The 20,384-nt window shown below is 49.3% G+C and overlaps 1 protein-coding gene and 1 long non-coding RNA gene across 11 annotated transcripts in view; both read left to right on the forward strand.

Moving 5' to 3' along the window:
• Window positions 1-20,384, forward strand: part of ZNF536 (zinc finger protein 536) — a 424,854-nt gene that overhangs the window by 180,057 nt on the left and 224,413 nt on the right. For all 10 annotated transcript variants that reach the window (XR_014237940.1, XM_082369426.1, XM_082369430.1 and 7 more), the window contains one exon: window positions 7,143-9,314. Coding sequence is in view for 9 of the 10 variants with exons in the window: in XM_082369426.1 (XP_082225552.1) it covers window positions 7,145-9,314 (2,170 nt within the window). In the remaining variant the exon portion in view is untranslated. The remainder of the gene's footprint in view (window positions 1-7,142; window positions 9,315-20,384) is intronic.
• Window positions 1-20,384, forward strand: part of LOC309617321 — a 465,615-nt gene that overhangs the window by 57,446 nt on the left and 387,785 nt on the right. The gene's annotated exons all lie outside the window — the stretch shown is intronic.

Consider the following 20,384-nt stretch of genomic DNA (forward strand, 5'->3'; position numbering starts at 1 on the left):
CCTCATTTTTGGTATTGGACTAGTATGGTACCTACCATCCTAGGTTGTGTGAGGCTAAATTAGATGATGGCTGTGAAGTAAGTACCTAGCCCAGTGCTGGTGCACGATGCTGCCATGAAAAGGAAGAGGAAGGTGCTGAACATGAGGAAGATGATAAAGATGAGGATTCTGTGGCTGATGTAGGTGATGATGGTGGTGAGGGCTGCGGTGAAGACGGTGATGATGACAATTATTATTGTTATTATTATTATTATGTTTTTTTTCGAGAGCTCACACTGCCTGACAAGTCCACAGTCTTAACAACTACCCCACATGAGGTTGTTCTAATTCCATCCCCTGTTTGCCTGGCTTTGTGTGAGGTAGGCAGATAGTGAGCCAGGAACCCAGACCAGAAGTCTGCTCTACCCTGAGAAGAGGACCAGGAGAACTCTTTGTGGATGTTTTCCTTTCCCATCTGATGTGCTCACTATCTGTCTTCAGTTCTGGGCCAGCTCCAACCTTTCCAAAAGCCAACATGTTGGAGAGACCTCTTTGCCTTTGAGAAGTCTGAAATCATCCAAAGTCTTCAAAGAGAGGATACTTTTTATTCTTTTTTCTTCTTTTAAGTCCTCCAACTCATGTCCCAACAATACGGAAGCTGCCTGGGGTTCGGGGGACCATGTGCAAAGCCAGCCCAGCTGAGTTCCACTCTCCTTTAGAGGCAGAGGCCACTCTGACTTTTTGGCCAACATTCTACCCAAAAGGGAAGGTTGGGGAGTTTGACCATACTCTCCAACTTGACTCTCCCGGTTACACAGTTGCCATACTCTGCAGCTCTATTTGAATATCATATTTTCATTAATAAATTCAGCAAGGATTTAACTGTTTCTGGCCCTGTCTCATAGCGTTGTCTACACATCAGTCAAAACGGAACAGGTCACCCGTGCTGCCCTCCTGTTTATCTATTAATCATCTGGTAAATAAACCACTCAGTATCCTGCCCACTTCAGTAATGTTTGTGATGTAATTTGTTTGGATGCCCAAATGTCACCAGCGTTGATTGTAAGATATGAAAAAATGTACTTGCTCAGCATAGGAAGCTCTAGGCCAAAATGTAAGCATGAAATCTCGGGTTTATTTTTGTAATAATGTTTACAGCTGTTTAATGACCCTGAAAAGGTTCAGTAGTGTGGTGTTCTGTATTTCAGAACAGGAGCATATTATGCTTATAACAACCTTGGTTAAGCAGTGTGAGCTACAACAATTGGAAAAATAGTATTTAATAAGAAGCCATTGTATTATAAGTGAAGTTGTCTTAATTACTGCTTACTCTAAGTGTAAGAAAGCAAGGTGCGTTGTAGGGAAGGGCCAAGAGTCATTTGCTCCCCCAGGAAATAGGTCCACCTACTGCCAGAATTGCATTCTGTGATACGATTTTGGGGTAAAACCCACAGTGGTGTTTGCAGCCCTTGCTGTGAACCTAAGCCCCACCCCTTGCACAGCGACTAGGGGCTTTGGGGCTCCTGCAAGTTTTCTGAGGCAGCGCCTTTACCCTGTTGTTGAAAAAGGGAATATTTAGTTGTGCTTGGCTAGACAACAATATTTGGTTTTTAAAAATCCAGTTGAAATGGTTATTTTGAAAGTCATTTTATTTCCTAACTATTCTTTTTCATGGTATAAGGATAAAACTCCTTCATGCAACTTACTGGCAAGATCTATATTTTTTGGGCTATTCATAAGATTACTTTTTTTTTCTGTGCTAGCAAAATGAAACTGTGTTTTTGTGTAAAATTTATTTAGACTCTTAGCAGCTGGCATTTCTGGTGTCCTGATAGTTTCAAATTTCATTTTGAGTGAAAGATACAATTAGGTTCTCTATTGGAAGAGTTAAGTGAAAACTTTTGTCATTGATATCACAGGAAATAGTCTTGAAGGCAGAAATGCAAAATCAAAATAACCATTAGCACCATCAAAGGCAGCTGAATGGCTCACTGTACCTGCAGTGATGGGGGTGAGGAGACAGAATGTATTTTGATAATGTGCATCCAATGGTGGGTTTCATAGGCTGAGAATACCCTCTTCATGAAATGTGAAATTGCACAGCTCAAGGAGAAACCCTCTAGCCTTCAGAAGCTTTCAGCTGGGGCCCCTGCCTGTGTTCAGAGGTAGGCCCACACATTTGCACGGTGAGGAATGCCATGGCGACCAGGACTCAGGCCCAAGCCTGGGTCTTCCTCAATACTGACAGTAGGGTTGACTGCCCCGGTGCCCCACCATGACCCTTGGCTCAGGAAAGATCAGGACTAGGGTGGGATGTGTAGTGTTTCTATGTTGGAGGGATGACGCACCAGATTTGACAGTTCACAGTGTACCCTGTCCAGTCTCAGTAAGGACGTCCAGCTGCCTCTCCACAGTTTGGAAAATTACGTACGCATTAGTTCCTTCCATCAGTCAGCCGGGGCTTATTGATCTTCCTGCTATGCTTTGGGCTGTGGCCATGAGCTGAAGGCCGAGTGAGCTGTTCTCAGTGTTTAGTAGTTTGTTTACTTGCTTTTGATTGTGCTAAGGGTTTTCCTACCCAAGTGAGAGGGTCAGATGAGTTATTGTATAGGTTCCTCAGAAGGTCTCAGCTGCCCAATTGCCTTAAGCCCAGGGTCATGGCCCACCCTGTGCTGGCTCCTGGTTTCTTAAAGTGGGTCCTTCACCTGCTGGAATACAGGGTGATGGCTCCAGAGCCAGCGCTGGGGAATGAAGGATGGGTTGGGTACTTGGGATAAAGTGCTCCCAGGTATTAGTGACCATCCGGGGCAGTGCTGCGTGTGGGTATGCATGTCTGTCCCCTTTGTCAGGACAGGCGAGTGTCCTGTGGCAGGTGGCCCTGCCAGGGACACTGAAACACATTCACCGCAGGCCTGTGAGGAAGCAGCGTGGTCCCAAAGAGAAGGCGTTCTCCCTGTGCTTGCTCCGGGAGGGCTGGGGAAAAGGAGTAATGGCACCTTCCATCAGAACGCCGAGCCCCCCCGCAGGCAGCCCCACCTCCCAGCCCCTGAGCTCTTAGGGCTGCAGTTGGATCCAGTCCTTTAACAGTAGGACAAGTGATCCCTTAGTTTCCCAGAGTACACATTTGTATTCCTTGCTAGAGGAATTCCACTTAAGGAATTGCCGCCCCTCCCCCAACACGGTCATACTCCACACACACACACACACACACACACACAAACACACCCCTCTATATACCTCGTGTGCAATGATTTCTTCTTTCTCTAAACTTTGGATTCAGTCTCTCTGGGGTCTTTTCATTGCTTCCCTGTTACTGGTGGCCTTGCCTGCACTGGCCCCTTGGACCCAGAGGCCCTTGAGGGCAGCTACATGGAAGGCCCCGGGCAAGTATTTACTGAATGACTGAGATAAGGGGTAAATGAATTCCAGAGGAATTAAGTGTCAAGCCTGGAGAAATTGGGGCCGACCCAGGTTTTGCGAGTCCCAAGCCGGGCCTGGGGCCAGCTCGTCCTGCCTCGGCTGCTTTGGCCCAGGGACAGCACACCAATTACCCCTTGCTCTTTCCAAGAACTCACACTCCCTTTCCTTGCTCTGAGTCTAGCAGCTGGCATTGGTTATGACTGACCCATGGCAGCACCTGCACCTACTCGTGGAATCACAGGGTGTCAGGTCTCACAGAGCTTCCTGAGATGATTGCCAGGCGTGGCCCTGCCTCACTGTGGGGCTCGGCACAGGCTTTACTGGGGCTCATTAGAGGGGCTGAGGGCCGTAATCCTCAGAGTATCTCCTGGTGAGCTGGCTAGCTCTGCTCAAATTCTGGGTTCCCCCACGGATCCCAGGATGGACGATCAAGTTCTGAAGGGGTTGATTGCTCTCTGTCTCCTAGTGCCAGCAGCTGGGCCATCAGAAGTGGTCCAAGCCCAGATGGCCACCGTGGGTACGTATAGTGAAAGAGCTGGCGTCGGGGCGTGGCTCTCCCTTAGCTGTTTCTGGACCCCCAGGTTCTGGGTGGGAGCCCAAGACCCTTCTGACTCTGACAGATTCAGACTGTTGGGTGTTCAAGGACTTCTGCAAAAGCTGAATTTGAATCCCATGAAGTTGGAGTGAAAATGGTTCTACTACAGGTTAGCCTTCTTTTATGGGCTGTGTTTGTAGGGTCTGTTCACTCACTCATCCATTCAGTTAGAACGTCCTGAACGTACAATGAGCCAGCTCTGCTCTAGGCCCTGAGGCTTTATCTGTGACCAAGGCAGACATGAGCCTGCCCGCATGGAAGCAAAGCACATCTGTAAAAGAGTCAACAAGAAAACTGCGCCAGTGGTAAGTGCCATGAAGAAGAAAGTCAGGTGATGGTGTAGAGAGAGGCTGCGGGGATTAAGTTTTCTGTGACGAGGTGGACATGGAGGGCCTTTGTGAGAAGGGGATATGTGAGTTGAGACCTGCTTGGGGGGAAGGAGCCACCTGTGCCTTTGCACATTCTCGAACATGCTGAGTTCAACAATGGCACCTGAAGACCTATGGCTTAAAGGGGGTTAAAAAAAGCTTTGTTGACTCTGAAAAAAAAATTTGGGGGCATAATAAAAGAATTCCCTCTCCAAACCTAACTTGAAAACACCCCATGTTCATTATTTGACAAGTTGAGCTGTTACCTGCACGGCGTGACTGGGTGGGGGGTGGTCTTCAACTTGATGCCGCTCATCCAACCTGATTTGCAGTCTTGCTGTATTGCACATTCAGCCTCCTCTCCCTCCTGCGGAACTGGCCTCAGCTCAGCAGCAGTAACCTGAAAATAGCCCATCTTCCTGGATTCACGTCTTCTGAGCTGGCCAACCGGGCAGCCTTTGGAAGTGGGCCATCCATGTTGGCTTTGGACTTTCCGAACTTCCCCAGAGCTCTTGGGTGGAATTCTGAGCTCTCCCAAGTGGCTTCAGGGTCATGGTCCATGTTTGCTCAGGAGAGGAGCCAGTGCAGCTGGATGGGGCTTGAAGGTGGAGAAGCAGCTCTAGACAGGGCCCTTCCAGGCCCCAGTCCTGCTCCGGCAACTTCTCACACTGGGCCCGCTCCTCCCTGCTGGTCAGCGCGCGCCGTGAGTGCTGGGGTCGCACGGTCTTGTTGTCAGCCAGTGCGTCTTCAGTGCCAAGGACAGGGCCTGGCACACACTGGAAACGCAGCAAGTTTGTTGAATGAATGTAAGAATCTCCATGAGAAATTACTCCTTTCTGACCAGGCTCCAGAATGGTTTCTTTTTTTTTTTTTTTTTTTTTGAGTGTAGACCAGAGACCAAAAGAAAAGATGGAAATTGGAAACATTCTTTTACTGCAAGTGACCGTGTGCCTGTATGTGTGTGTGAGTGTGTATAGTCGTTCAGGGACAGTCAGCCCTGCACCACGGTTGCAGTTTCTCTCCCTCCTGAAAATAAACATCATGTCTTTTTCTCCTCCTCTCTTGCAAGACAGACTCACAGCCTCTGTCTTCTTGCCAAGGAAGTCAGGTCTCCCATTGGAGACCCGCCATCCACGCATGGTCTGCCTGGCAGGAAGCCCAGCAGGCAGCAGACCCCACCGGGGCTGAATGTGCTTCCTCCACACTTGAGCTCTGTCCCCACAGGTCCCCCTGAGGAATCGCTTGGCCCAGCAGTCAGTCCTGGCTGGGGTTAAGCGGTACTCCTGGACCACCTGGCTGGCCAACGCATCTAAGCATTGGGATACAAAGGGGATGGATGTGCAATAACTGTTCCAGTGGCAGGAAACAAATTTGGACTCCTTGAAGTGGAAGGCAGATCTGGAAATAGAAGGAGCCCAGGCATGGATTCATTGCCTGTCAGAGTTGAGCTCCCCACATGCTCTGATGTGGAGGGAGCTGTTCCCTCTGCCCCACCCCCGAATGGCCTGGCTTCAGCCATTCTGCACAGGCTGGAGAGGGGCAGAGAGGACTATTAAAGCCAATTATGCAGACCAGCTTTGAGTGTTAGTGTTTAACAAACAGCTTTGAGTTCTAATTTTCTGCAAAACACATACTGCAGGTACAATTTGTACTCATTACTGTATATTGGGAAAGTTATTAAAAACACTCAAACTTGGTTGAGACTTCCTATGGCATCGTCCCTGGATTTTAATTGGTTTTTATCTAGTTCTATAAAAGATCTCTTTAAGCCCAATCACAGTGCCTGCCGCAGATATTATGCCAGTTGAAGGACAGGGAAAGCGCGCTCTGTGGTTGGTGTAAGTCTTTACCCCCTACCCAAATTTGAGCAGTCTCACCAATCCACTAAAATTCCATCACGAGATAATTTATACTTCTTTTGATGGGCACAGTTACCAAATGACAAAATAACTGTTTCGTAACATAAGGGTTAAATCTTAATCTCTGAGGTTTGCAAAGCTGCTACTCGCAGTCTCCTTAAAATTTAATATACCTCGTTAATGCTTCCTTGCAAACACTGAAGGATTTTTATGATTATAATCATGTGTTACAGCACCTAGTACTGTTTCTAAGCAGCATACTAATCAGCTTAATGAGATATTACTGCACTTTTTGTTGACTAAAGCAAAATCCCTTTTATTGTTCTAAAGCTTGTCCTTTACTTTATTTTTTCCCAAAACATTATCTTGTTTTATTATGTACCAGTAAATATCGTGCCATTGGGTTGGATTTTTTTTTTTTTTTGCCAAATCATAAAATAATCTCTTTCATCTCCGACTGGCGAACATATTGAATATAGTAACCAGAAACAAAAGTTCCAAGTGAGTCAGTTTGGTCTTGCAGTTAAAGCCATTCTGCTCTATGGCAAACTTTGAACTGAACCAACAGGTGCAGGTGCTACAAGGGGGGAGAGGAGGAAAAGTTTAACACGTAGACCCTTGATTTGTTATTAGGTGTTGAAAGTGGTAAAACATTAATAATTTAAATGTGAATGAATAATTGCAGTCTGTAAATAGAAAATACAAGGAAGACGATCTATCGCCAAAACAAATTGGAGGAGCAATGCCATATTGCATAATTGGCATTTAATAATTCATTTTTTTATTATTGTTTTTGACTATAATTCCTTAGCATTATTCTGTGTAGGTAAGGCATGAAATGCAAATTCCCCACCAGCTGATGCTGTTGATTCGCTGCACCACGGCACCTGGCACAGATCTGAACTCTCTCTTTATTTTCAGGGATGGAAGAAGCCAGTCTGTGCCTTGGAGTGTCCTCGGCGGCGCCGGAAGCTGAGCCCCATCTGAGCAGCCCCGTCCTCAACGGCCAGTATGCCATGAGTCAGAAGTTGCACCAGATCACCTCCCAGCTCAGCCATGCTTTCCCCGAGCTGCATCCGCGGCCCAACCCAGAGGAGAAGACCCCGGTTCCCCTCGACGAGAAGGCCCACGTGCCCATGAGTGGCCAGCCCATGGGCAGTCAGATGGCGCTCCTGGCCAACCAGCTGGGCCGGGACGTGGACACCAGCCTCAATGGGCGGGTGGACCTGCAGCAGTTCCTCAACGGGCAGAACCTGGGCATCATGTCCCAGATGAGCGACATCGAGGACGACGCCCGCAAAAACCGCAAGTACCCGTGCCCTCTGTGCGGCAAGCGTTTCCGCTTCAACAGCATCCTCTCCCTGCACATGCGCACTCACACCGGCGAGAAGCCCTTCAAGTGCCCGTACTGCGACCACCGGGCGGCACAGAAAGGGAACCTCAAGATTCACCTGCGGACCCACAAGCTGGGCAACCTGGGGAAGGGGCGCGGGCGGGTGCGCGAGGAGAACCGCCTGCTGCACGAGCTGGAGGAGAGGGCCATCCTGCGGGACAAGCAGATGAAGAGCAGCCTGCTGCAGCCCCGGCCGGACTTGAAGCCCCTGCCGCACGCCCAGCAGACCCCGCTGGCCGCCTGCAACCTGGCCCTGCCCACCAACCACAGCGTGCCCGACGTGGCCAACCCGGTGCCCTCGCCCAAGCCGGCCAGTGTGCAGGAGGACTCGGCGACCCCAGCTGCTGGCTTCCGCTGCACCTTCTGCAAGGGCAAGTTCAAGAAGAGGGAGGAGCTGGACCGCCACATCCGCATCCTGCACAAGCCCTACAAGTGCACGCTGTGCGACTTCGCCGCCTCGCAGGAGGAGGAGCTCATCAGCCATGTGGAGAAGGCCCACATCACGGCTGAGTCGGCCCAGGGCCAGGGCCCCAACGGCGGTGGGGAGCAGTCGGCCAACGAGTTCCGCTGTGAGGTTTGCGGACAGGTGTTCAGCCAGGCGTGGTTCCTGAAGGGCCACATGCGGAAGCACAAAGACTCCTTCGAGCACTGCTGCCAGATCTGCGGCCGGCGCTTCAAAGAGCCCTGGTTCCTGAAGAACCACATGAAGGTCCACCTCAACAAGCTGTCAGTGAAGAACAAGTCCCCTAGCGACGCCGAGGTGCCTGTGCCCATGGGCGGCATGTCCCAAGAGGCCCATGCCAACCTGTACTCCAGGTACCTCTCCTGCCTGCAGAGCGGCTTCATGGCCGCCGACAAAGCCAGCCTGAGCGAGCCCAGCCAGCTTTACGGCAAAGGCGAGATGCCCATGAAGGAGAAGGAGGTTGTGGGGAAGCTGCTGACCCCCATCTCCAGCGTGGCCCACGGCGTCCCCGAGGGCGACAAGCACTCCCTCCTGGGATGCCTCAACCTCGTGCCACCATTGAAATCCAGCTGCATCGAGCGGTTGCAGGCAGCTGCGAAAGCTGCCGAGATGGACCCCGTGAACAGCTACCAGGCTTGGCAGCTCATGGCCAGGGGCATGGCCATGGAGCATGGCTTCTTGTCTAAAGAGCACCAGCTACAGCGCAACCACGAAGACACTTTGGCACACGCCGGAGTTCTGTTTGATAAGGAGAGGCGGGAGTACGTGTTAGTGGGGGCAGATGGCGCCAAGCAGAAAATGCCTGCTGATTCGGTTCACAGCACTAAAGCGGGCAGTCAGAGAGACCTGCCAAGTACGCTCGACCCTTTGGAAGGCAGTCGGGATTTTTTGTCACATGGGCTGCACCAGGCTCTCGAGTACAACCTGCAGGGTCCCGGGAGTCTGAAGGAGAAGCCCACCGAGTGCCCGGACTGCGGCCGAGTGTTCCGCACCTACCACCAGGTGGTCGTGCACTCCCGCGTCCACAAGCGGGACCGCAAGGGCGACGAGGACGGGCTGCACGGGGGCCCCGATGAGCGGCGCGGCTCGGGCAGTGACCAGGAGTCCCAGTCGGTGAGCCGCTCCACCACGCCCGGCTCCTCCAACGTCACTGAGGAGAGCGGGGTCGGAGGCGGGCTCTCGCAGACCGGGAGCGCCCAGGAGGACAGCCCACACCCCTCCTCGCCGTCCTCCTCAGGTAGGTTGCCAGGGGAGATGGGGAAGCAGCGGCTGGTGCAAGGGCCCTCCCTGCCCCGGGGCCTGGTTCTGCACCAGCCTCGGTGGGGAGGGGTCCTCGCTGCCCTTCAGAGTCAGCTCCGAGGTCACCGTGGCGTCTGGCTGTATGTGGACCTTGCCTGTCTGCCCTGCCTCAAGGGAAGGCTATCTTTTCAACTCTTTGACCTTCCCTTGAACACTGGCCACCAGGAAAGTAAACTGATCCTCCTCCCGTGTGGTGGAGATGGCCAGTTGTTAGGTTTGCCAGCTGGGATAGCCTACCCTCCCCTGTGATTACCTGGCCCCATTTCATGCCCTGACCCCCGTCCACCGTCACCCCTGGAACCCGGGAGCTGCTGTCTGGCTCCATCCGTGGATGTGAATGTGTAAGTTCAGACCCTCACCGTCTCTCCCCCCAAGTATATGCCCATAATTCTGTCATTTGGGCCCCTCACTGCCTCTCCCTAGACCAAACCTGTCTCCGGCCCCCTTTCAAAAGTACAACTTGGCTCATCTGTCAGGTGCCTCTAACCTGAAGAACCACACCATTCTCCTCTGATGGTTTGGAGAAGCACAGAGGTTTGAAACACAGATGCGCGACTTCATGTCTTAAATTGTACTGTGTTACACGGGCGATACAGCTTTGGGGTCTAAAATAGCAAAGCAGAAAATCTGTCATCAAAATGTCTGTGAAATGCTGAAGCTTCCTGGCCCAGTTTGAGGGAAAAAAAAAAAAAAAGAAAGAAAGAAAAAAAAAAAAAAAACTCACTAGCCTAAGACAGCTAAATTAAAATCACTACCTAACAGCAGGTAAGCTTGTTGCCTTCATCCATATTTCCAAAGCCCCTTACTAATGGATAGTAAATTGAAAGTTATATCTCTAGCCCTTTATAAAGAAAGCATCTCGCTAATACTGTAATCATTCTGCAGCCTAACAACAGAGGAAATCATGCCATAACAAATACCCTGTTACTAATGGCAACATTGATTTCTGCAATCAGCCATTAAGTCTAGAAAATGAAAGACAGTTTGAGGCACCTCAAGGCACTGCATTGCCCACTGTTAAAGATGTGGCAGCACACTGTTGAGGGTAATTTTTAAAAAGTTTTTTTTTCCCCTTTTCTTTTTTTTTCCCTTCTCAGTTTCAATAAATATTTCAGTATTAGAGGCAATTCACCACTACACTTATTAAGTAGATGCCAGCTTAGTTGTGTTGTTATTGTCATGCTTCAGTATACCCTTCTTCTAGGACAAAATTAGTATTAAAATAAAGTGTGAGTCTGGTGGCTTATTACAAACCAGTAAAGAATTGTTAAGACACATAAATCTGCACTGCACATTCCAAAGATTCCGATAGCACTTAATGCCGCTGCTTAAACACCCATGAAACACGCTGTCTCCACCTGGAGTCCTAGCCTTGTTTGCAGTTCACTTCAGTGAGACACTCTGAAAGAGTTTAATGAGGAACTCCAGCACCACGGAGGGCTAGGCCACACGGCCTGGAGTGACCACCGCCCAAAACTTGCAAGGGAAGGGTTTTCCAGTGTCACCGCCTGACGGCGGGGATTCTGAGATGGATCTTTGTGCACGAAGGCAGCAAAGTGCCAGGTGTCCTACTGTCAGGAGGGATTACTTCTGGCCTCCTGTGAGGAGGTCCCCTCTCCCTGCAGAGTGTCATCTCACGGTTTTTGGGATTTGGGACCTTTCTGGGGCAGAAAGCAGAGCGCATACTGGCTTTCCTAAGTTTTTGGAGTGACGTGGAGTTAACACTGACAGATTTTCCTCCCTCTCCCAGCCCTGCTGAAATGAAAAGGTCTCAGCAGAATATTCCGACACCAAATGTTCGGCTCTATTAATGACGTGTTTACCGTGTTTTTCTCACCTTCTGGCCAAGTGATAGCCTCATGCTATTCCTATCTCTGTTGTTTCCATATCTCTAAATACTCTGTTGAAAAAAGCCCATTTTGCCTAAAAGAACCAACCGGGCTTGGGACTCAAAGGAGAATTCTACTTGAGTTGTGGTTATCTTCTCACTTTTATTTCCCTCATTGAAGTATCGTACAATTGTGAATACTGATTCTTTCATTTCTGGTTGACTTCTTTGTTTTCTTCATATTCAAATTAGACACTTCCATAATTTTCTGACTAAGTAGGAAAATTGATGGCATACCAATATGCAGCCCAAATCAGCCGAATGCCTGGGCCATTCAGGTTTTCCTGGGATTAGGACCCTTAACCAAATCGGGTTAGTCTTCCCTCTTATTTCAACAAGTCTGACGTGTATAAAGTGTGATTAAAATAAGCATTTAAATAAAAATCTTGACACAATAGGTATTTTATTATTACCTGTTAGAGAGAAACCTGCAAGGTGAAGGGGAGAAAAAAAAAAATCTTTAAGCCCTTAAGTAAAGAAAGAAGTACTTATTAAGGCTTCTATTAAGAAATAACTGCAAAAACACGGTTTTACAAATTTCTCAGACTGCATAACAATGTCTCAAAACTTAATTTGCATCACTTGATTCTTTTTTTGTTGAAAACTGGGTCAGTAGGGCCTGAGAAACTATTTTTTCAGATCTTAACCAATGAATTCTTCTTTATAAATCGCTGCTCTTAACATGATAGTAGTTCTGAATTCATCATAAAAAACCTTTTTACAGAGAGCCTCTTAGAACAGATCTCCAGAAGAAGGCTTACAATGAGTGGCAGAGACGTCCTTTGTTATCAGATGTAATTCTTTGCAAAGGAGGATTGGAACGGAGTGGCTGTTTAAAAATGTCTTGCTCAGACCGAGACGAAGAAGGGGTCAAGTTTGCAATCAAACAGTTATTGCCGAGATGGGCGACTGTCACTGGCTAGGCTAATGTGGGATGCAGCTGTTTGTTATGTGAGCAAAAGAATGTTTGAATCAGTGAACATGTGAAAATGATTCCAGTGAACCAGAAAATGTGTTTGTTCTTTGGCTCTCCAAACTGCTGAGAACCAAGCTTAAGATCAACTGTGAAAACTAGGACCTTTGACAAATTGAGAGGTCATATTTTCTAACAGAAAATGGACAAGACCAGTCATACAGATCACTTCCCCATCTTTCCCCTTTGTTTTATATTTGTTGTTGCTGTTGATCTGACTTACCAATAATTTCACACCATAGTAGATGTCATTTCTTCCTCTGTGTACAATGCAAAGGGAAACTATTTGGAAAGCAGCAGCTTATAAATTTTACTCTTTTATGACATTTAGAAAGTGGGGCAGCTGTTTTGATGCTCCCTCATTTCTGGCTCGCGTGCAAATGCTCCGATGGCATTAATCTCTGCATCTTTCCCTAAAACCTCGTCTAAGACTGTGCTCCAATTCGAGCTTTATACCCTGAGTCAGAAGATGACCAAAGTTCTGTTTCTTTAGATTTTGCTTTGGAAATCATGGTCAGAATAATTAAAACTTAATGTACTAAGAAACGATACTGTTCATTATATCCAACAGGGCAGTTACCTTCTGCATTCCCCATAATTTTGGAGAGGGGCTAATTGAAGTGTTGATGGTGGGAAAGGGGTAATTGAATGTGTTGACCCTCTGTTCGTTAAAGTCGGCTAAGTTACATGATCAACGGAAAGCCAGGAAGAGATGCGAAGATGAAAATATTGTTAACCCCTACTACTTCTGGTATAATATTTTGAGATGGACAAGGATTATTTGATCAGCTGGGCTGGAAGCCTTGCAGGGTCTTCTTTTGTTGCCTGAGCTGCATTCCTGAAATGCTGGGTCTCCATCCTGTGCTGGCCCATTGACCACAGCATCAAAGGCCTTTATCCAGGGCTCCCTTGCATTTACATCGGGTGTATAGTGATATGATAGATTTTCTTTCTTTTCCACCTCTTTTTCTCATGTGGCTCCTCCTCCCTGCCCCCATTCATGATAACCACTGCCTGCTCCACACAAACAAATCCGGGCACCCAAAAGAAGGGAAAAAAAGAAAAAGAAAAAGAAAAAATTTAAGTCTGAGGATTAAGATCTTCTTTTTTTTTTTTGCTTGTGCATTCCAATTGTTCTTAAAATATTTGGCAATGTCAATTAGTAACTGAGCAGAGTTAGCTGATGAACACAATTTTCCAGTAGACTGAGCACCCTATTGTTGCCGAGCGAACAGCAGATTTCTGAGGTCATTATCATTCGCTGGTTGCTTGGCCCAGCTGCTTCCTGCTGCAAAAGCCAAACTTTATACTGGAGCTTGGGGATGGCATGCAGCAACAGGGGGCTGGGAGGGGGAGAGGGGAGCTGGCTGCAGAGCCGAAGACAGTCATTATCAGCAGAGGAAACAGAAAGTAAAAGTTTCCAGGCAATTCCAGGAAAACTGCCCTATCAGGCTTCTCCCTCCCGTTCCTCTCCCAGCACCTTCCACCTCCAGGCAGGGAATTAAAAGGACCAGGGGACGCCCCCTGGGCATTGTGGCCACTAATCTCTTTGCTGAGCAGAACTTTGGAAAACAATAATCCCATTTAAAATTTGCTTAAAAATCGTTAACCCAATCTAAGGCATGTGAGTGATTTCCTCATTGATAGACTCCTTCATTTTTATTAAAAACAGAAGAAAGAAAAATTATTTTTTAAAAGATGAAATTAAAAACTTGAAATTAGTAAACTTGGGGATGACAAACAGGGAACATTATTTCATTTTCCAGGGGGACCTTTTGAGCGGATACTAGTCTGAAATTCCTTGTAAATCAAATTTAGCATGGAAGGTTCCTCCTGCCCACTCTGGCTTCCCCTTTTTCCTTCCCCCTCTCTCTCCCTCCCCCACCCTTTAATTTGGGAGCTGGTTCAGTGAGATGAAAAGCTGCACTTTTTTAAAGCTCAGCTGTTAAAACTGAGCGCCATATGCAGCCTCTCCGTCCCGATGTGGAAGTGTGTGCAGGCGGCTGCCGTGTTTGTGGAGATTTACGGAGGCTCGGCTGTGTGTGCCGAAGCCCTGCCTGGGCAGATGCTGGCGGGCCCTGCCTCCCGGGAGCTAGCCCCGCCTGGGCTAATAGGCTGGCCAGATTCGGGCTGGCTCCTGGGGCGTGTCCAGTGGGGCAGAGGTCAGGGGTCCAGGTGGGTTCCCTCTGGTCTCCCACCTTTCCGCTGGATCTGGGGGCGGTCCGCCCACCGGGCAGGGTGCTGGAGCTGGGGAACAGTAGCCCTCAGATGCTGATTCACCTCACCGTCCTCCTGTGTGGGGGTCGGACGCCTGACAGCAGCTCCTTTTTATAAACTTCCCATCACTCCGTGCCCTTTGATTGTCTTGTGCCTGGGAACACTCAGTGCCACTCTGGGGCCTTGGCTGTCTCTCTCACCCCTTTGCGCGGAGCTGTAAATCCCACTTCCACGGGGCTGCCCGATGGTGCTGTCACTTAGCATTTCAGAAAGAGAGAAATCGCTCTGGCTCTGAAAGTCCTCAGATTGGGAGTGTGATATAAAAGATGTGTGACACGAGATCCCAGAAGCGAAGCCTCTTTCCTCTACGTTCCTGGGGATTCCCAGATTACCAGGACACCGTCTTCTGTCCGAGGGATTGATTCCTGCCTCAGGGTCACTGGAGCCCTGCCTTTGTTTAGCCCCACTCTGCCCACCTTCATGTCCCTCCTGTGCTCCTACGGCTGCTGCGCTCCTGCCCGGAGAGCTCAGGGAGCCCGAGGTGCCCACGGTGTGCTCCTTCTGTACTCATGTTAACACAAGGAGCAAACGTTCATTTAAATCTAAATTTAATGGTAATAAGAAAAACACGGATTAGCTAAGGACAGGTTACAATGAGGCAAAGAATTAAAGTCAACTTTCAAAATGGACATGAAGCATTAGCTGCGTGATTGCCGTTAACTAGAATGGGAGGTTCGGGCTCAGGTCCTGGCCACCACCTCGGGTGTGTTGGGGCTGGAATTAGCAGTTTGCTTTGCAAATGGCCACAGTGTGGCCTCTGCTTGTTGGTCAAAAGCAGGTGTCATGAGCTACCTTTCATCCACCCACTCTCTTGCTATGCCATCAGGTACCTGGCAACGTAGGCCCAATGTGTCAGTACCGCCAGCGGCCGCTGCTGCAGAGCAGGGACAGCCTCTGTTTGCAGGGCAGCTTGGGTTCACCAGACCCCTTCTCCATCAGGCTGCTTGTGCCTTCGAATCCCTTCGTTGACATGGAGCTCTGTGCCCCCTTATAAGAAGCACACTCCTGAGAGGGTAAAGCGGGAAAGTCTTCCTTGCTTAAGGAGGTTCTAGTAGGTGGCCCTGATGTCTCAGGGGTGGAAACAGGTACAAGCTTCAACAAGCCTCCTATTTTACTGGCTTTCAAGATTCCCCTGGATTCTAGGGGGAGACCGCTGGGATACTTGGGGATGTTGAGATGGAGAGCAGAGGGAGACCTGGGACAGATCCGTGTTGGAAGCACTTTGCAGCGTTCTGAGCCTGTGAGGTTGGAAGAGGAGTGAGCCCTAACTCCCATAACTGTCGAGCTGTTTTGGAGCGTTGATGGTAGGGGTGGAGAAACACCTGCAGAGATCAGGAGACTGGATTTGTGCAAACGTCCCAAATTCGTGGTGATTGGACTGGAACCTTTGCCATCTGTGACCCTTGGGCCTGCTTGCTGCCCTTCTGGGTTCCTCACCTCCCTCTCCTCTGTTGGCATGTGACAGCGCCTCCCCCGCCTGTGTGGACCGGGCTGGCGTGTTGAGGAGGAACGAGGGGGTGCAGTGAGGCTCGCAAATGCTTGAGGAAAGGGGGCTCCCCAGCAGGGTGTGAGGCAGGTGGTGGGGGGGGACTCTCTGTTCTCTCCAGGAAGCAAGCGTCACAGCAGCTGAGAGGAGCCTTGGGTCCCCCATGCCTTTTCCTGGCAGGACGGGGCGACGGCAACATTTACTTAAGCTGTGGAGTTTGGCACTGCTGCCACCAGGCGCCATCTGGAAAGCCCTTCTCAGGAAGCCGTGGGCCCTCCCTAAAGAGCTCAGGGGAGCAGGTCTTGGGCAAAGTTTTGGGCCTTTTTTCTTGGGCAGAACCTGAGCGGCAAGGCACCTGAGCAGGGCTCGGGGGTCCCCTGGGAGCTGTGTAGCTAAAGCAGGTCCTCCTCTGTGTGGGCGTGGCTTTTCTCTCTGCTGGGCTTCTCCACTTAATTCTGAGCCAGATCTGGTGTAGCTTTTCTTTGTCAGGAGAGCACTCAATTTCCTGGGGCTGTATTTCCATTTATTTATTTTGTATTGCATTTTACTTACTGTTTTCACCTAAGTCCTGGTATGCTGTGGGTGCAAAGGTGTGGAGCCAGCCAAGACTGTCCTGGTTAGTTACCGAGACAACCCTGTAATAATGGGGCTTGTTAACATAATGTAAGAAGTGAATATTGTGCCTCTAATATGTGCTGGGAGGCAGGAGGGAGAACTGGGTGGCTTGGCTGGTGACAAACAGGGCCGAGCTAAGCACAGAGATTTGCCACCATCCTCTCCCTGATCCACATCTTCAAAAAAGGCTGCGGAACTCCAAAACAGTGCATGCCTGAACACTCCCTACGGCTACCTGATGGGTGGGCCAAGGCACTAAGGGAGCTGTGCTGTGCTCAGGGGCAGCGGTGGGTGGAATTCACGTGCCCGGGCCTGTTTTCTTTTCCCACCAAGGGAAAGTTGTCCAGGGCCTGGCTTCTTGGGGGACCCACCTCTTTGTTGCTGTGAGCCTTGGGGTTTTGTGTGACATGTGGCATGTGTCTGAGAGACGTGGGAGACACAGCACAAGCTGACTCCTTGGCTGGTCCGGCCCTCCTCTTGGGGGTGCCCAGCCAGGTGCTGGCAGGAGGAAGTGGGTAGTGGGTGGGCTTGGCTTTCTATGCCTCGTCACTTGCTTTCAAAGGGTGGGGTCCTGTTTCAGCTTTTTCTGGAAGCAGGGCACACCTTGGGGAGACTGTGATGTTTTACTCTGGGCCTTGGGTGCAGAGGATGCCACAGAGGATCCGTTCTCTCCCCTGGGAGGTGCCTGGCTGGGCTGGGACTTAGGCGGACACCAGTTCCTTTCCTCTGGTTTGACCTCAGTTCCAAAGCCTTTTGATGTACGACGAAACAGGTCCCCTCCGTGGCGCTCTCGTCTCTTCATTACAGTAATGTCCCGAAACTCTTAACTCAGTGGCTGTCATCGTGGTTTCTGGACACCCTCGGTTGTCTTCAATCATCTTGAGAGGTATTTTGGAAAATTTCCAACTTCCTTATGTTTAGTTCAATGTAAAATGTGTGCAGTGGTTGTTTCCTTGAAGACCGAGACAGATACATGTTTCTCTTTATTGCTAAATATATTCTGTTAAATTTGTTGCTAAAATAGGTGTTTTAGGGTTGTTGGTTTTTTTTAAGTAATTTGCCTTGAAAAATTGTAGTGATCCTTCAGCAAAGTTGCTGTGTGACATAAAATAATCCCTGTGTGGGGGGAGCCTTGGCAGCTGGGGCCTGACCACCTCTGAAATGTCCTGTATGAGTGACCTTCAAACCCTTGCCACTTGGTCTCCTCCTAGAGAGACATTTACTGACTTCTTTGTTGCTATTTTTGTTGTTTAATGACATTATTGTTATTTTTCTCCTACATTAATTCTTGTTCATCTTGGACATTGAGAAAATACAGATAAGTACAAATAAAAATAATTTTTAAATATATGTGCCCTTACCACTCAGAGATAACCACTGCAGACATTTTAGTCCATTCCTTCCCAGTCCTTTTTGTGCACTTGAAGATGTATTTCACAAAAAAGGACCATACTGCATGCACAGTCTTCTATATGATATAGTTTTTACTTAAATATATGTCACATATTTTTTTCCATTGAATATTCAACACAAGGATCAACAAACCTTTTCTGTACAGCACCAGATAATAAATAATTTAGGTGTTGCAGGACATGTGGGCTCTTTTGTAACTACTCGATTCTGCCATAAATGAAAGGGCTTGATGGTTTCCAATAAAACTTTATTTACAAAAACAGGTGACAGAAGGATTTGTCCCATGGGCTATCCTTTGCACACTCCTGTTCTTTAGTAATAGCTGTCCTTTTATAAAAGCTTCATACATGTAGTATGTTCCTTGAGGAAATAGTAGAAATATGGAGAAGCAAAGGGAAAAATCTGCCTCTAGTGATCTACTGAGCATAGTAGAAAACTTGTTTCCATTTTTGCATTTCTGCACCTAAGTCTTTCTGATCATCTGTACAATTATTTCCCTAAGTGGTACTCCTCGACATGGAATCTCAGGTCACAGGCTGGCAACACTGAAGCTGCAGATGTGTATTACCCAGGAGGGTGCTGTGTCTTGAGGCCATTTCTTCCAGTGCTGGAGATTTTACTGAGAAAGTTCCTCGTAAGGTTATATTGAAATCTGTCTCCCTCAAGGTAGTTCCCTGTCACCAAGCAACTCTGTGACTCATTTGTTCATTCATAAATTCATTCATTTGTTCATTCATTAATTCATTTTTTCATTCAAGGACAAAATGCTTATTAAGTAGGTTCTGAACACCGAGCAATGTGCTAGATGCTGGAGATTCAAGGATGATAGGGATAGGTCGCAGTGCCCAGAGGCCCAGAGCCTGGGAGCCGGGACAAGTCCTTCACAAGAGGGGTAGATGCACGGGAGAGCCGCCCCAGGGCTGGAGGAGACGCACTTGCCTTGGCGTCCACATTTGTTCCCAAGGGACCTGAAAGGGTGACGGAACCTCCTCAGTCACCTCAGTAGCTCCTGTGGCAGGTAACTCTTTCCCATTGTAGAATCTGGCCAATTCGGTGACTTCTGGGGGAAGCACCCCCAGCTCAGCCACTGCGGCTGGCTGTCCTCTCTCTCCCTGGCTGTGAACTGGAGTTGAACTCACTTTCTTGCTGCAGAAGAGGCCCTGGGGAGAGTCCAACTGGTGCTTTTGAGGACGACCCCTCAGGCCAAGAAGGGGGCCAGATGGGAGATTGTCGGGGCTTGCAGCTTTGTGGCATGTATGTCCTGGCAGCTGGTCACCCCACACCAGGGGCCAGCCCTGAGGGGGGCAGCAGGAAGAGGCAGGGTGGAGCTCTACACCAGGGAGTGAGGGGCAGGCCCCCAGCTCCAGCTCGCCTGCCCTGACCACCCTGTCATTGTCGCCAGTGGTTCATGGGCAGGGGGAGGGCACGAGTCAGGTGTCAGGTGGAGTGTGGACTCCTGTTGGGACCCTGCAGGTAGAGCCTGTGAGAGCTTGTCAGATGTACACTGGGAAAGAGGCTCTCTGCATTTTACCCAAACTAACCTGACTTCAGAACTGTCCATACCTGTCCCACAGAGGATCAGGTGAGTCATCGGGGGTCAGGGGGGTGGGCGGGCTGTACCCACCTCGTATGTCAAAATGTCCAGCATCAGTAGAGGATGGTGGGCACTGCAGACAGTGCCAGTTTTCTTTTTGGATGGTGGGTCATGAACTAAATACAGACCCACTATGAGAATGAGTGGAAACAATTTCTTCTGGTACATATCAGACCTCAATTGTCCTTTATTTTCTGTGAATGAAAACGTCATAATCATAAGCCTGGCTATTAACCCAGAGACAAGTGCATTTTCTAATGTTTAAGAAACGGCTCCGGGCAGAGCACATACTTCAGCCAGAACTTGACCTTCACACACAGTCAGGCTTTACCCACCCTGCTGGGCTATTTGGGCAGCTCACTCCCCTCCCCGGGGCCTGGGGAGTGGGGGTGGGGAAGTCTAGAAGACTCTTAGACCCCTTTCATCTTGCTTTTCCCCTCCTCTCCTCTCCCTTCCCAAATGTTTCCACGGCCTGAGGGTAACTTTCAAGGGTCTCATCCACTGAGCAGAGAACTAGGGTTTGTAGATGCTAAGGATTTGGGGATTTCTTGGCGATCTGTGTTTGAGCCTCGAGCAGGCAGTGAGGTCGTGTTATCTCTGAGGGGCCCGGTGTGCCCGGTGGGGCTGGGAAGACCCTCTTTTAGCTCCTTTCCCACCGGGCACCTTCCCACCGGCTCTCCCTGTCTGGGGCCTGCATGCCCTGGAGACAGGGTCCTGCCCCCGGAGGGGCACTGCCAGGGCCCCACCCTCAGTGCTGCTCAA

Source organism: Balaenoptera borealis (assembly GCF_965194805.1).
Source record: "Balaenoptera borealis genome assembly, chromosome: 19".
Classification (NCBI taxonomy): domain Eukaryota; kingdom Metazoa; phylum Chordata; class Mammalia; order Artiodactyla; family Balaenopteridae; genus Balaenoptera; species Balaenoptera borealis.